At 36.5% G+C, this 16,659-nt stretch overlaps 3 protein-coding genes across 3 annotated transcripts; 2 read left to right on the top strand and 1 right to left on the bottom strand.

Annotated features, from left to right (window-relative positions):
• The first annotated feature begins 94 nt into the window (after positions 1 to 94).
• Positions 95 to 5,536, top strand: LOC116291810 (vacuolar protein sorting-associated protein 26C). Its single transcript, XM_089026219.1, has 11 exons — positions 95 to 178; positions 630 to 824; positions 1,450 to 1,548; positions 1,981 to 2,061; positions 2,150 to 2,221; positions 2,940 to 3,020; positions 3,094 to 3,163; positions 3,560 to 3,586; positions 3,686 to 3,708; positions 4,011 to 4,113; positions 4,809 to 5,536. Exons 1-11 carry the CDS (start codon positions 125 to 127, stop codon positions 4,889 to 4,891), a joined length of 888 nt encoding a protein of 295 aa, XP_088882345.1. The 5' UTR covers positions 95 to 124; the 3' UTR covers positions 4,892 to 5,536.
• A 309-nt stretch (positions 5,537 to 5,845) lies between these two features.
• LOC116291811 (cilia- and flagella-associated protein 107-like) lies at positions 5,846 to 7,524 on the top strand. The gene is made up of 5 exons (XM_031699025.1): positions 5,846 to 6,063; positions 6,288 to 6,404; positions 6,508 to 6,679; positions 7,121 to 7,152; positions 7,272 to 7,524. The coding sequence occupies exons 1-5, from the start codon at positions 5,962 to 5,964 to the stop codon at positions 7,491 to 7,493; spliced, it is 645 nt and encodes a 214-aa protein (XP_031554885.1). The 5' UTR covers positions 5,846 to 5,961; the 3' UTR covers positions 7,494 to 7,524.
• On the bottom strand, positions 7,517 to 15,575 carry LOC116291808 (uncharacterized). Its single transcript, XM_031699020.2, has 10 exons — positions 15,413 to 15,575; positions 14,757 to 14,873; positions 14,184 to 14,283; positions 13,908 to 13,947; positions 13,677 to 13,774; positions 13,276 to 13,374; positions 12,860 to 12,915; positions 10,405 to 10,447; positions 10,175 to 10,331; positions 7,517 to 9,528 (listed from the first exon to the last, which is right to left on the bottom strand). The coding sequence occupies exons 1-10, from the start codon at positions 15,466 to 15,468 to the stop codon at positions 8,027 to 8,029; spliced, it is 2,268 nt and encodes a 755-aa protein (XP_031554880.1). The 5' UTR covers positions 15,469 to 15,575; the 3' UTR covers positions 7,517 to 8,026.
• Between the last annotated feature and the right edge of the window lie 1,084 nt (positions 15,576 to 16,659).

Here is a 16,659-nt window from a genome sequence, read left to right as displayed (position 1 = left end):
CTACATTCAACACCAATCTCCCGATAATTACGCGGACGATCAATCTGATGATACCTGGCACTAATAGGATATCTGCTGTTCATATATACCACAGGCTCCAAGTGCTGTTTTACCAAGTTAAAGTATGGCAAGCCTTGATATAAGACTGAAAAAAATCAACAAAATATTTAATGAAGGGGTAAGAAATCACTAGATTTGTTTAGAGGGAGGACTTAACTTCATGCATTTGTAAAAACTTCGAGATTTAGAGCTATTGGCTTCTTGTAATGAGCTTGGAAAATGTTGTACTGCTTCCTGCTACATCCTCTGAGTCTGGAAATGTCGCCATAAGAAAAGCTTAGAATTTCTGCTTACAATCTTTTTGGTTATTTTCAATGTTATTAAAATTTTAAAAACTTTGTTTTTTCAAGCCAAGCAAATCAGGAATTTTGGGAATTGATGTTGTAACTTTTTTGTTGTTGCATGGAAGTGAGACTAGAACTGACAACTATTAGGGTATTTCAAGAAATAGGTTTTGAATGAGGCATTTATCATTTGTGGGCTGAAAAAATATTTGATTTTTTTGTCGTTTATAATTGTTAAATTTATAATTATTATATTTATAATTATTTATTTTGTTAATATAACAGGATGTTGTGAAAGGTGTGATAGTGGTTCAGAGTAAGGGAGAGCTCAATCATAATGGTATTATGCTCTTCATGGATGGATCTGTCAATCTTCAGCTCAGTGCCAAGAGTGTTGGGGTCTTAGAAGCATTCTATAACTCACTAAAACCTATCCAACTTGTCAACTACTCAGTCGAAATAGCAAAGCCAGGCAAACTATATTCTTTTAACTACTTCAATTGATTTATTTAAACGGTGTCATATTCTCATCTTTTCAAAAATGTGCCATGCTTTAGCCATTTTTCTTCACACCCTATCCTTCCATCAAGTTTCAGTGATAAATAGGGTGTTGGGAAGGGATTTTTTGTGTTTAAAATGCATTTTATTTTTAGTAAACTAAAACTGTTAATTTTCAAGATTTTAGCATAATTCATAATTCAATACCTGCTTGTGCGCATACTGCTGTAGCATTACATACCTTCCACATAGCCTGCTTAGAAGATGAGCACTGGTATATTTTGATTCAAATTGACAGATCTATATATAGTAGAAGATAATATAAGTAAGTTGTAGTGCTTGGGAATGAGGTTATTCCGGGTGAAAGCCCTTGGAATTAAATTCGGAAAAATTAATTTCCGACCTTGAGGTCGGAAATTAATTTTTCCGAATTTAATTCCGAGGGCTTTCGCCCGGAATAACCTCGTTCCCAAGCACTACAACTTACTTATATTATCTTCTACTATTTCATTAGTGCCACGTGGTCCACATACTCAGATCTATATATAGATTAATATTGAACAATGCTCTATAATAAACTGAAATACCCTTAACTGACATGTTTACACCCAACGGCAAAACAGAAATTCCATTTGAGATCCCATTAAAACCCAAGGGTAACAGATCCCTGTATGAAACTTATCATGGGGTGTTCGTCAATGTACAGGTAAGTTAAAATGTTCCTATGTTTCTATACAATTTTTTTTATTTAAAAAAAAAAATATATATATATATATATACATACACTCAATAATTGAAGAAACGTAGTATACATTTATACATTTATACAAATACCTAATGAGATGCATATTGCAATTTTACTTTTTTAACCCTCAAAACCAATTGTTTTCTGTTTTGCGTATCATTAAATATACTGAATAAATTAGGTATTTGTATAAATGTATACTACAACCTTTCTGCAATCAAGTGTATGTGAAACTAAGAATATATTGCTGTTTAAAATATACATGTAGAACTATATAGGGTTGCAAGGAAACATGAGGGAAATAAGGAACATAATGTACAAATAGCAAAAGTTTTATTGTTTTTATCTGTTTTCCTCTCGTTTATAATTGATTTATTTTTTCCTGGATTTCAGTATTACTTGAGAAGTGAAATGAAGAGGTCTCTACTGAGCAAAGACCTTCAAACCCAAGCAGAATTCATTGTTGAAAGCAAAGTAAGATTTCTTTGTTAGGTTGAATTGTTCTCAGTATTGTGTTCTTATTTTTTAAAACATTTAATGTAAACCATTTTTTGTGTTGCAGGAAACGTCCAAAGTCAACATGGAACCTGTACAGTTTGCCATCACACCAGATTCCCTGGACAAAATTGAAGATGTAAGATAAACCTTTCTTTACCAACAAAAAGATTATGTTATTCAGATTTAAGACACTGTTAAGGCTGATTTACATGGTATGATTTTCCTCCACTGTGCAAATGACATGAATTGCTTTGTAAAAGCCAACTGTACAACTTCCTTACAACTGTAAACCGCTGCTAACACTTGGGATAGATCCAGGATTTTTTCTAGGGAAGGGGGAGGGGGGTTGAACTATCCAGGATTTTCGTTTTATGAGGGGGTGCAGCTTTTGTTTACAAACTCAAACACCAATAATATGATGGATATCAGCTCATCTATCTAGGGGGTGCATTCCCCCTGTACCCCTCCCCTAGATCTGCCCCTGCAGCAGTTGTGAGGAAAAATCATAAAGAATTTTATATTAATCGGCCTTTACATGTAACAATGACTTTATTGTGCAGCTTGTCTCACAATTTGGCTGTTCAATTGAAACTATGTTACATGTTGAAGTTGTATTGCATGTTGCTGAAAGTGTAAGCATATTTCTTGTTTCCTACGACAAAAAAGTCAGCAGTTACCATTAGACAAGCATATAATTATTATTCTCACACACACATTCTCATGCAATCTATAATGCTCAATTTTTGGGGGAGACAAATTGCACCAAATATCATTGCATGTAAATTAGTGCCTTTGGATATAATGTACATTAACAGTATAACCAAAGTGTACTCTCCATTCTTTGTTTTTTTTAGAGACCTAAAGTCCCCAAGTTTTTAGTCAAAGGCCAGTTAGACACAGTCAACTGCAATATAGTCAAGCCATTTACTGGAGAGGTATGAATAATAATTGCAAGGAATATTCTGTAGTTTTCCTAGATGTTTTAATTGGTGTTTATTTTTCTTACAGTTAACAGTGGTAGAGTCAGACACACCCATCAAATCTATTGAATTACAGCTAGTACGAGTGGAAACATGTGGTATGTAGTCATATTTTATGCATATCATGAAATATATATCTACTGTGAAGTGGGATGGTACCACCCAAGGACCTTAAAGGGGGATACAACCCAACTGACATGAAAAAATCATTCTCCCCTTTGCCCCTGCCCCCAAGCCTCCCTCACAAAAAAATTCCCACACAGGTAACAAACTGCCAATGCAAGGGGGGCTACCCTAGGACCCTCCTCAGATGCTCCATTGCCCTGCAACCAGTTTGTTCATATCCCTCTCCCTACATATAAGAAATTTTGTAAATCAGAGTAATAAAGTCCATATTCATCCAATTTTCTGCAAGAATCATCTAAATTATCCTACATATTTTTTGATTTGATATTATCTTTTACTTGAAATTATCTTTTACTTTGGTCTTTCAGGATGTGCAGAAGGATTCTCAAAAGATGGTAATAATTTGTAAAGCTTTAATGTTTTTGTTGACCTACTTCTTAGAATGATACTGGATAAACTATGGAGTAATTATTGTGTATGTCTGCTTTCAACAGCCACTGAAATTCAAAATATCCAAGTAAGTATTTACACTCAACAAACATCAAAATCATTCTATTTAACAAATATTTTGTTTGGTGTACCTCACAGCTAGTTTTAGTGCCTTCTTAAGGTGGTATATATCTAGCATAACAAATACTTAACTTAGGAATACCCCTTTATTAATTCTTCTACCCACACATTGTTCTTGGGATTACCCCAGGGCTCAGTTATTGGACCCATTACACAGAATACATTTTTTTAGTGAGGTTTTATTATTCCAATCTTATCAAATGAATGTTTCAGGTCCTTGACCATACATATATGCATATATGTCTTTAGATTGCAGAAGGTGATGTTTGTCGTAAGCTAGCAATTCCAATATATATGACTTTTCCAAGACTGTTCACCTGCCCAACCTTAGCAACACCAAACTTTAAAGTTGGTAAGATGATCTTCTGTAACATAGTAACTGTTGCATTTCGTTCCCTTTGTTTTTTGTTTTTGTTCTCATCATCATATATCATTTTAACATTGATTGCCTAATCTTCCAATATGACTTTACCTAATGATTATTTATGGAAGCTTGGTACTCCCTGATAGATCCTAAGTCAAAGTATTATTGTATCAAGCTTCCAGATATATATAGAACTCTGGTTGTGTGCTAACACCAACATTAAAATATGTGTACCCAAATGTCGACTGCACACTGAAGAAGATCTGTGGTCATGGATCGAAACGTCTGTAAAAATGTTTCAAAAATTCTAAGTCAGAGACAAACAGTTCAAGTAATATAATGATTGATAAATTTATAAAATAACTGGGTTCTAACCCGTGTTTGCACTATTATCATTAACATCATTATCATCATCAGCATCAACATCATCACCATCATCATCATCATCATTTTCATCTTTCATCATCATCAACTTAGCCTGCATAGCGATGCTTTGGGGGAGGGGTCCCTTTCCTCACCCCCTCCCCAAAAGTGCAGCTAATGCAGGCTATCATCAACACCATTATTGTCATCATCACCATCAATATCGTCATCATCTTAATATTATTATTAATTTCTTCATCTTCATATTCATCATTATTATTACAACCATTATTAATGGTTATCATTAATATTTTTTTCAGAATTTGAAGTCAACATTGTCATTGTGTTACAGGACAACCATCTCATTACTGAAAACTTTCCAATTAAAATAATAAGATTCTAATAGTTAAATTCAATGGAAATATCACAGAACTCGTTTTCTTCATTCTTAGTGAAGATGTTTATGATTTTATATCAAATTATCAACACTTTTTACAAATAAGAAATCAATTATCTCAGATACAAAACACTGTAAAATAATGCAACAGGGCTGTTTCCTGACTGCAGTTACATAGTAGGTTTACCTTACCCTCAACTGAAACAAATGGGAGGTTGGGTATACATTCGTTGCCTTGTGACCGCATAAGGAGTTTAAGGTAACAGTAACCTATAGTATTAACTCAGCAATAACTACAAAATTCTACTCGTTGCTAGAGATGCCTAAACCCCTTTTTATAGATTTGTTCAGTGACCACGAATAAAAGTTCCAAGTTGAGGATGGAGTTTCCGCGCATAGCAAAACTATAGTTTATTGTGCATGGCAACTCCAACTTCGGCCTGGAACTATTATTCATGGTCACTGAATGAAACTGTAAAAAGTTGTATCGTGCGATAAAATAAAAATTGATATACTAGGAGAAATAAAACAGTAAGAAATTCAGTTGAATGATTTTTCAATAGAAACAAGCTATTGTACATTAATTAAACTATTAAATGTACCATTTTTATAATAAATATCAAAAAATAAATATCGAAAACATTTTCTTTATTTCTTCGATAATCTTTTCGCATGATCACCACGACTAGGTCCTTGGTCATCACACGTATGTAACTTCAAGGAAAGAGGATTAAAATCGGAAGTCTAAAAGTCAGATAACTGAATTGTTTTAACAAAAAAGCCCCGCAATTTCGAGAATTGCATATTAGTTGAGCTTTAAATTATAGTTAGAAAATTACCTGAAAAAAATATAGATTATGTAAAGCCGTATTACTTACGTCACAAAACTTAAACCATGCAATTAGAATATACTAGATACGTCATGATGGTCCTATAGAAACGTTTGTAATTGTAATTCGATTTCTCATTAGTAGTAATTATACGACGCTATTGTCTTATCATAATCGAATTTTTAGAGCAATCTTAAAGTTAAAACAACTTGGTTAAGCATTAAAACCGTAACCTAACCCGCCATTATGCGCCAGAAGAAAGAAAAACGACCCTCGACAGGATGGAAGATTCAACCAAAGTATATAGAGAAAGTACTAATTGGAAATTGGTTCGAAGAACGAGAACAGGTAAGTGTGTGCGCGCGCTCTTGAAGCTTGGCGCCAAAATAGTGACGTTGCTGGCGAAAAAAAAAAGAAATCGAACCAAAAAAAGATATGTGTTTTTGGCACCAGCAGCGTCTTATAATTTTGTACCTATCGTTACTTTTGTCATCGTCGTGTTTTCTCAAAGTTTTAAAATTGTATACCATTTGATATTAATTTTATGGCACTTCTTTCCCCCCGTGTTTTAGTTATATAGAAAACACGTGCTCGGTAGTACTGAAATCGGGCAGTCTGGTTACATCAAACCAATTCCATCTCTTGCCTCAAAGTTTCCCACACGAAAGGAACTGGCATTAAGGAACTGGGTAAGAGTAAAAACGTTTTGGATTCGGCATCTGCTACATTTTCTTGTAACGCGTTTCTTCTCCCAATTTTTCATTTTGTATTTCCCATTCATTTGTTTACCAGGAGGGAATAGGTCGAAGATGTCTTAGCTATAGCGACGAATATAAACCCAACCTGATAACAAGTCACGTTGTTGACTACCAAGAACCTATGCAAACCCCTCCCACTACTATCCGTAAATGGAACTCGCGCAAATCCTTGTGGTTGCCAGAAAAGCTAGATCGACCTGCTGAAGGTACTTTACAGCAATTTCAAGCGAATCATATGAACCAGAGTATGATGCCGAATGCATCCCTTTATATATCTCCTCCGTCAACCCCCAACGACGGCGACGTCAACCGTAAGTGACTTCACTTTGGGGTTTTGCGCCCTCAAAGTCCCTCTTCCCTGTGGATGAGTTGACTTTACTGACAATGTTTTGAATAAAATCTTTAAGAACCCTTAAGATAAATTATTTACGGTTCCGGTTGACGTCGTCGTCGTAGATTGTGCGTGAATCTTTTAAAGATCCCTAATCATCGCAGTCAAAGATTGTGCGCCTATTATTTCTTTCAATCGGGGAAACGGTCACATCAAATGCGTTCTTGTCAAAAATTAAGTCGCTGCGCGGGATAAAAATATAGGAATTTAAATTATGGAGTAGGTTACTAAATCTTGAAAATGATTTTCAATATAGGAATACAGCTTCCAAGACTTCTTAATAGTAAGGTAAGACTCAAACAAAGGATCTTATTTTCAAGTAAATGACACGTTGGTCTGAAATGGGAAAACATTACGAGGTCTTTTATACGACTAATATCTTTTTCACTCATAATTTTTTCATCAAGGTAAATCCAATTTCAAGAAATTTTACCTCACAAAACGAAAACACACCTTCCACCAAAAAGCACGACGACAACCAGTGTCCACCAATAAACATGCCACAAACCTACAAACACGAACCAGTTGTGATCAAGTATAGACACAGAAAATCCGATGTGACACCAATCTTCCCGGTCATCCTAAGAAACACATCCAAGAGACATCTAGTGGTCAAGTGGAACATGTAAAAATACACCAAAACATCTTCTGGTCGAGGTGGAAATGGATTGCTTTTTAATGTTAATCTATCATCTATCTTTCTTCTTCACATCAATTTATAAATGTATATACATAAATAATCACCCATCGAACCTATTTGTGAATCTCAGAAGTGAGACAAAATCTTTCTGGCGGAACGATAAATAGTAACCTTCAAAAGCCCTTAAATTTTTATTATAAATTACTTAGGGATAACAGAGCTGGGCTGTAATTCATACTATAAAGTGTCATAAACAACATATTATGATCCATATATATTAAATCCATATCGTATCCAAAACAAACACCAACACTAATTATGTTGGAAGCACGTGTAACGCTAGCAATAGAAGGAAATAGCTATAAATCCCAAACTTTTGTTTTGCCCATTTAATCTTACCCCTTCTAATTTTTCTTGGTGCAGATACGTTTATTTGAAAAATAAGTGAGAGTTTTTATCTTGCGCACAAAGCCATCATTTCTCTCGGACGTCGGGTGCAATCACATGGTGTCAGCGCTTACATCACTTAAGAGCATGTACTTCCTCTTTCAACAAGCTATCTTCCAATCGTATTTCATCATCATCGATATCATCACAACTCTCATCACCTAGGCTTGTACCACCATTGTTTTCTTCGATACTGTCTTCATCACAGCTATTCCCATGTTCTTGTTCCACGTGTTCCTGCTCCACGTGTTCTTGCTCCACACAGTCTTCCAGATCTCCCTCGCATTGCGTCAGTCTCCCTGTAGTCGACGCTAGTTCCCAGGTCAAGTCTTCCAGAGTGACACGGTCTTCATTGTCCTGCTCTTTTTTCACTTCACATCGTGAGATGCGCTCCTCACAAGACTGTGCACGTGACGCCACATCGACAATTGCATCATCATCGCTGTCATCATCCGACCAATGCAACTGCGGTGGGTTGGGAGTCAGGGTCAGCGGTGACACGGTTGATACGCGGTGGACGTCGTAGTAATCTCCGGACAACTTCCGAGGGACTGGAGCTGCTTTCAGGAAATCAACGATGCCAAAATCCTGCATATTTTGAACATCTACTTCAATGGAATTTCCTTTCTCCATCACTTTCCTGTCCTCTTTAGCACGATCAATTTCAGTATTATAGCTTGGCTCTTGTACTAGCGGGATAAGAGGAATACCCGCTGCACTACTCTCCTTTCCCTCTGCTTCCTCGGCAGTCACGTCGGTGATAAACACACTTTCACCTGGTTTCCAAACTCCCCTGTTTAGCAACTTGGAGCTGGCATTTTTGGCACTTGAATCTAAGTGCGCACGCTTGGAACTGGTACTAGGTAATGGAGATTTCACTCCTGCCAGAAAAAAGTCCGACAGCCCTGTGTATGTAGGCTTGGGGCTCCAAACACGTGGCGTCCCTGCAGGGGAAACCCCGCGTTGCGCAATCAGTGTCATAAGGTGACTTCCACCTAATGAGTTATGCAAAGATGAACGACTTGGTGCACTTTTGGCGGAAGGAGGTACGATGTCATCGGCGTCTTCTCTGAAGTCTCCATCAGCTGTCATACCCAGGATACTGACTCTTCCTGATCGACTCGCCGCTTTGACACGTGTAGCTGCATTCTCAGCATATCCAGTCTGTTCCTCTACAATACAGGAAGTAGTTTCTTCAGTATTGGTAACATCATCCAACACTTCTTCAATAGCAATCGAAGCTCTGTCATGATAGTTTTGACTTGAAGAGTTTTGACTCGATGAACTCCTCTGCCTAGCAGAGTGTACGCCGATATTCTGAAATATCTCTCGATAGTTGATTCCAAAGTCATCAGTGTTTCGTTCCTCTGATGGCTTATTGTCTTTTGGGGTTGATCTTTTGTGCTCTCCTCTACTGGTTGAGCGAGAGGCAGCTTGTAGTGGGCCACCTTCACGGTGTTTCTTCAATACTAAACGGTCAAGGTATGACATGGATTTGTTAGTTCCAAAGTTGAGGTTGATCTCTGCTAGTTTGAACGAGTCTGGCACCGTGTTTGTTTCACATGAAACAGATGACACTGAAATCAAAGAAAGCCATTTTCTATCACAATGATCCCAGGAGTATATTCTTTGTATATTGAATGTTTGAGTCCTGTCCTAGCAGTATATGTACATGTATCTCGTCTATCTCACCTATCACTCCTATCTCACTCTAGCCCTTAAGAATATGTACATGTATCTCGTCTATCTCACCTATCACTCCTTTCTCACTCTAGCCCTTAAGAATATGTACATGTATCTCGTCTATCTCACCTATCACTCCTATCTCACTCTAGCCCTTAAGAATATGTACATGTATCTCGTCTATCTCTATCTCACCTATCACTTCTATCTCACTCTAGCCCTTAATCTTATAGGGGATGGATCATCATTCTTTATCCCTCATCATAAGGAAGGGCAAGAGTAATAATGTCTCTATCTAAGTTTTACAGCAGTGGGTAACCATATATCATCTGTCAATCCCATGGTGGTTGATATCACTATAGGGGAGGCATCAGGGTAGCCCCAATCAGGGGGAAGGAAGGGTAAGAATACAGCTAAAACTAATGCAACCTTCATCCTTTCAGGAAATGAACAGGGTTAACAATTGATCGTAAAGGCAAAATTACTCCACTAAATATCCATAAATCTATATCTATCTATAAATATTTACTATCAAGATACCTTTGGCATTATCTGCAGGGTTGACCCATGAATTCTCCTTATTCTTTCCTTCCCTCCATGCCCTGAGTGCTTCTTGGAAAGAAGCTGCACTTTCCTTCTCGTCATAAGTGCCTTGTAGAAGTGATCCACCCATCTTCTGCCCTGGGGAGCCTCCATTCTACAGCAACAAAGAAAAAGATATCAACATACTTCTGGGTGCTGAACAAGGCCTATAGAGTGTCAGAACTGACCTGACAACCAGCATGCGCTTTCCTTGAATCTGCTTCCCTTGTTCTGTGAAGACATCAAATTCAATAAACCTTAGAATAATCACATTCTTAAAGATTCCTTACATCAATAGTCTGCCCATAGTCTAATAACTATGGTCTACCTTGTACCCCTTAGACTACACTAAAATGGCTGTGGAGGAAGACTTTACATCAATAACTTGTGCTATATGCTTTACCAGAATCCCCATCACTCCACCTTTAAGGTTTTTTTCAAGGTTTTCCTATTTGTGTTCCCTCCCTCCATAAAGAACAACTCCTAGGTTTACAGTCATTTCGCCCACGGACCATTTCGCCCACGCCAATTCGCCCACGCATAAAATCATCGATCATGCGTTTGCCAATTCGGCCACGCCAATTCGCCCACGTTTAGAATCCCTTTAAGAAATAATATGATGTTACCATGACTAAAAAAAGTAGTTGGTGATTTACCAACTTTACTTGACGCTTAAGCTCAAGACTTCAAAACGCGAACTTTTATACGCCATAACGGACTCGCCTACGCTAACTCGCTAACGAACGAAACAACTTATAAACCAATGTAAATGTCACTTTATCCTTTTTAAACCTCAGTTGAATTACTTCTAGACTTTTTTATCACTATTAAGCTTACTTGACATAAATACTTCTTAGAACACAAAGTTTTATATATCCGTATTATCCGTCGAAGGACGCCTGACGCCATAGCTTTGTAGTATTATATGCCGCCTAGTCGGTTTCTTAAATTTTACAGCATCTTGAATCGGTTTTTAAACTTTATGTCAAACTTGTTAACCAAACTGTCTTCTTATTTGAGTAGCCATGGTACAAAAAACAGGAAATTCAGCCTTCGCTTCTCGGGCAAATTATTTCAGCGTCTCGAATTCACTGAGTCGTAACAGAGGACGCTGTAAAAACAGCTGTAGGAGATTTCGATAAAAAAGAAAGACAGGTTAATCAGATCCTGCTTGACGGACTTAAACTCGGTTGTTTCATTTATTTACAATTTACTAGTCTTTATGTTCAATGAATTAATCAGTCAATAAGCTTGAACGTGTTGTTAAGAAGTCAGAAACAAAGCGTGGGCGAGTTTGCTTCTGACTTGCCAAGGTTCGAGCTAGAAAAGCCAAAATACCTTTACGCCTATTAAACATCGATCGACAAGCGATGTCATATTGTTTTCGTGTAATCAACAAGCTTCCTAGTCGTTTACTGACGCTTTCTTTACCTAGAATCCATTAGACTTTATTCTTTTCACTAATAAAGTTAAAGGAAAAGATATGGTGCTTTAAAATGGGAGATGTCGTGTGTTGCTGAATCTGACATCTACAAAAAATATGATTTTAGACAAGCTCACGAAAACAATATGGCGTCGTTTGTCGATCGATGTTTCGCGGAAGGTATTAAATAATATTAAATATGTCCTAAACATTCGATTTTTCGATGAAGAAGAAGGATATTGTAATGTTTTCAACAAACTACTCTACGGAGACTAAAAACTTATTGGTAGCGAAAAGACTCGTATGAAACACCGTAAACTGAGCTCGATTGTTCCACTCAATCGTTAACTTTTTGGCGTTTCATCAGATATTAAATGGCCTCAAATTTATTCCAGATAAAGTCGCTAGATCATTTCGTCTTAGTTTTTTAGTGCAAATAATAAAGTCTAATGGATTTCAAGAAAACAAACTGTTAGTAAACGACTAAGGAAAAGCTTGTTGATTACACGAAAACAATATGGCGTCGCTTGTCGATCGATGTTTCGCGCATAAGGTATTTTGTATTTTTCTCGAACTTTGGCAAGTAAAAAATAATAAAGAATGATAAAGCTACCCAAAACACACATTTCATAGGTTAGAGTATAGGGAAATAGGGAAATAAAGTCATCCGAGTCATAAGTTGGTAGAAACGGACTCATATGGCAGCTAAGTGAACGCTGTCCTTGGTCGCGTTTAGATCTCCACTTTCAATATGCTTCAAAATCATTTACAAATGTCTTTCAAGGGACTATGTTTCTTTTTAACAAGTCTTATCGAAGTTTTGTTTTGGTAATTTCCAATGGTAGCGAAAGGACTCCGGGTGGTAGCGAACCGACGGTAGCGAAAGTGCGTGGTAGCGAAACGACCGGTATTCGTATAAAAAGTTCGCGTTTTGAAGTCTTGAGCTTAAGCGTCAAGTAGGGTTGGTAGGTACTTTTTTTTAGTCATGGTAACGTATTTCTTAAAGTGATTCTACACGTGGGCGAATTGGCAAACGCATGATCGATGATTTTATGCGTGGGCGAATTGGCGTGGGCGAAATGGTCCGTGGGCGAAATGACTGGTTACCAACTCCTAAATACCAATTGGAGTCTAGTGGATGAAGAGCCACTCTATGGAATCCACTTTTAAATACAATTTTTATTTTTATCAGTATTTTGATCATTAAATGAAGAAATTACCTCTTGGTTGCTGATTCACTTATCCTTCCTTTTTCTTCAGGAAAACCACTGTTAAACTGGAGGAAAAAGTATTGAAAATAACATCATTTAAAGATTATACTTATTCATTTGTCTCACAATTGTGGCACTTGTGTGTACCACCTATATATAACTGACACAATTCTGAGACAAGCAAGAGTATAGTCTTTGATTTTTATCCATGATGAATAATCTTTTCCATTTAAAAAACATTGTTTTTTGCCATAAACATTGAAACTAGCAAAAATACAAATATTAGTCAAGACATCAACCAATAATTAAAAGAAATTTTGTTTAAACTTTATAAAGTACATTAATATCTTTTGTATCAACCATTTCCCAAAGTTTTTTTCTTCATTTCTCCTGGTTTTTCCACTAGAATCAGAACATTAACGTACCTGATCAAGGTTTTTGGTTTGGTGATTTCTCAATGCACCTTTCCTATGGAATGACATGAAGCATCCAACACAGTAGTTTTCTGAACACTCCACACAAGCCTGTAAGATCAAAATAATATTGTATGATGCAATATATCTACCCTGAGTGTCAGTCAAGTTTCAAAGACTATCTTATTCAACAAGGAGCAACAGGACTAAAAACAACAGCCAGTCAAGGGAGAATGTCCAGCCAAAATTGGCACCTATCTGGCCAAAGACCTCTCAGGCTGATCCTCTTGACTGGTCACATGTTGATGCCAGTTATCACTTCCAGCCATTAGACAGCTATTAAATTTAGCATGGATAAAAAGTTTTCCAGCCCACAATGAATAATTCATTTTTCCTACATTTAAAATACTAACCAAAGTAGCCTTTGCTTTCTCACACTGGCCACACTGCATATCATTTCCGAAACTTTCTCTCAAGCTTTCCTTTATTATATTCTTCTTGGTATATGTTGCTATAAGTTTTCAAAAAAAATTTATTTAGTAAGTATAGCAATGAAAGGAGAAGAAAGGCACAATATATTCAGTCAAAAGCTTCACCCTCTACCCCCAGGGAATAGAAGTACTTATTGACTTTTGATAACTTACTCAGAGGTTCATCTGAAAGAAGCTTGATCTTTCTTGATCCCTGCAAATTAGAACAAGATAAGAAATTAAAGATTTGAATTATGTTTCTTCAAGCATATCTTTCTCAGAAAAAAATTCTTAAAATCTTTATTACCTATCCAAGCCGCAAAAACGCCTTAGGTAAGAAACTGTTTAATATCAAAGTTTTCAAAAAATAACACTGGAAATTGATTGAGGGAAGTTATACATATCCTTATGACACTAGAGATTGACTGGCATCATTTATCTCTCGATTACCTTTTCAGACTTGCTTGTTTTTTTCTTGGTAGCCTGTTGAGAATTAGAGGGTGCTGGTCCACCTTTGTTTGATGACATCCATCTTGTTCCTCCATATTTTCTTCAACAAAAATTTCAAAATAATTACTCTGGGTACTCTATTTATTTTCTTATTGGGAGGCTAAGATTTCATATTGTAGTGGATATCTCTCTCTAAAACCCATTCCCCAGCCTGTCCCTCCATGGTCTCTGTTTTGACCCCGGGGGGGGGGGGGGAGTACTCCCCTATATTTGCTATACTCTGGAACAGGGTACACAAAATCATGCTCGCTCTGGGACAGAGTATATGAAATCATGCTCTCTCCTCTCTGGAACAGGGTATCCATTTTCGCAATACTGGAACAGGTTATGATTTTCAGCGATCTTTGTCTGAAACAGGGTATGAATTTCAGCGATTTTACTCTGGAACAGGGTCAGGGTTCAGTGGGCTCAGCGGCACATCCCTACCCTAAACAGGCAAGAGTACCCCCCTGGGTGTTTTGACCACCCAACAATATAACAAGAGCCTTAACCATAGTAGGTAGTCACACTTACTCTCTTTCTTCCTTTTCTTTTACCATTTGTTCTTTCAAAGCTCGTATCCTCTCTTCCATTCGTTTTGTTTCTAGTTCGAGCTGCTCTGCTGTACTCTGCTTAAGTTTGCTTGCAGCACTAAAAGATCACATCATATATTTTAGTATGTAAATTAGAATTAAAGATGAGAAATAAAAAAAAGTAAAGTTGGTAAGATTATAAAAATATCAAACGTTTACCGTACTAGATTCTACCTTTGAAAACAGAAAATTAAATACTAGTAATACTTTTGAAGATTTTGCTCTAGTTTAGCCTCAAAGTAAAATTAATATTATCTACTACTCCAAAGGAATCTTCATATCCTGATAAAGTATTTCTTTCATATACTAAAATAATTTTAGATAAAAAAATGAAACTCGACAATCGAGAGTCAAGTCCTTTGTTTTTGTAATAAGCTTGACAGAATATAAACACTCTTTATTATTACGAGTAATATGCCCGAATACTAAAACTATTCATTCCAAGATATCAAATAAAGTAGAATAAACCTTTTGGTACGAGATCTAAACAAGCAATGATATTTATCTTCATCCAATTTATAGCGAAAATATTTGTAATGTTCGTAATTTAAATTTTGTCATTTGAGTGTTTTTTCATTCAACTTGAATATTACTTACTTTTTTCTCAGTCTAGAATGTGCTGGATCAAACGACATACTGGAGCCAATAGTCATAACAATCTTTAGGCTCTAAAGTTGTAAGAAGAAGGGGAAAAAGCTTGAAATTCCGTTGAAAATCCTTCTTTGCTGTTAATCTTCAATATTTGTTATGGCCGCCCTTTCTGGCTGAGATCACGTGGCCTGTTTCTAAATGTTGACGCTCCATGGCAACCAAACTTCCTACTGATTTACATACGGATTACGGTTCAAATTGCCTTCTTTCAATTTCTAATCGTTCAAGAAAAATATTTATTTTTTATTGATTAATCAATAAGATGAAGCAGAATAACTATTTCGCTTTAAAAAAGAAAGTTTTTTCTTTCTTTTTTCTTTTTCTTCATCTTTTGAAATGCTCTCTCCAGTCCTCTCTTTTCCTTTCACACGGACAACTTGACGTCAGAATTTTAATCAATAGTTACTGCTGCAATAATTCTGTAGGAACTCAAAAACACATTAACTACCGGTGAAAAGTATAACTACAATGTCCCGAGAAAACCAGATTCATCAAGCAGTGTAAAAATGATTGACGCGTTGGTCCGGGAACTTTTTTCGTGTGGAATTGTGAATGAAAATTGCTAAAAGAAATACAACGAACAGATGAATTCACTTTTATTTCACCGGCTTGCTTCGATGGAGATCTGCCTTCAGGATATACGGTAATCTTCGGCTAACAGCGATTCTCGTGTTTAATATTTAGTATTTTAGAGATTATATCCATGCACAATGTGGAAAACCTTTGGAGTTTCGACTGTTGTCTTCACAACTGCGGAAGGAATGGGATTATTGGAGAAAAACACAGACAAGAAACTGAGTACAGGACACACTATCGAAAGTTTGAATTTATTAATTATGGCTTTTTTGCTGAGCTTAACTGTATTAACTCGGTGGATTACAATGAAGCGTCGTTTTTGGTACATACACTACGCTGGCTTAGCCCTCATCTACGGTAAGTACTATATATGTGATATACTTATGGAACAAGTGTAAATACGGTAGGTTTGTTAGACTATGTTACCGGATGTTTGCGTTCATATTATGAGTGGTTTGCATTTAATAGATTTGCTACATTTTATCTTTATCTTTGGGCTCCCTGTCTTGATATTAAGAAAGGAAAACACAAAATCCAGCCTTTGATTTTATATATTATATTCTTGACGTCGCTGGCCTAGTCTCCTTTGCAGCCGTTCTTATCCGAAACGCTTCCCT

The sequence above is a fragment of the Actinia tenebrosa genome, unplaced genomic scaffold (assembly GCF_029948245.1).
Source record: "Actinia tenebrosa isolate PJP-AT-01 unplaced genomic scaffold, QUT_ActTen_1.0 PGA_scaffold0__85_contigs__length_37466705, whole genome shotgun sequence".
Lineage (NCBI taxonomy): Eukaryota > Metazoa > Cnidaria > Anthozoa > Actiniaria > Actiniidae > Actinia > Actinia tenebrosa.
Note: the sequence above shows the minus strand (reverse complement) of the source record. Positions and strands in the feature narration are given on the sequence as shown.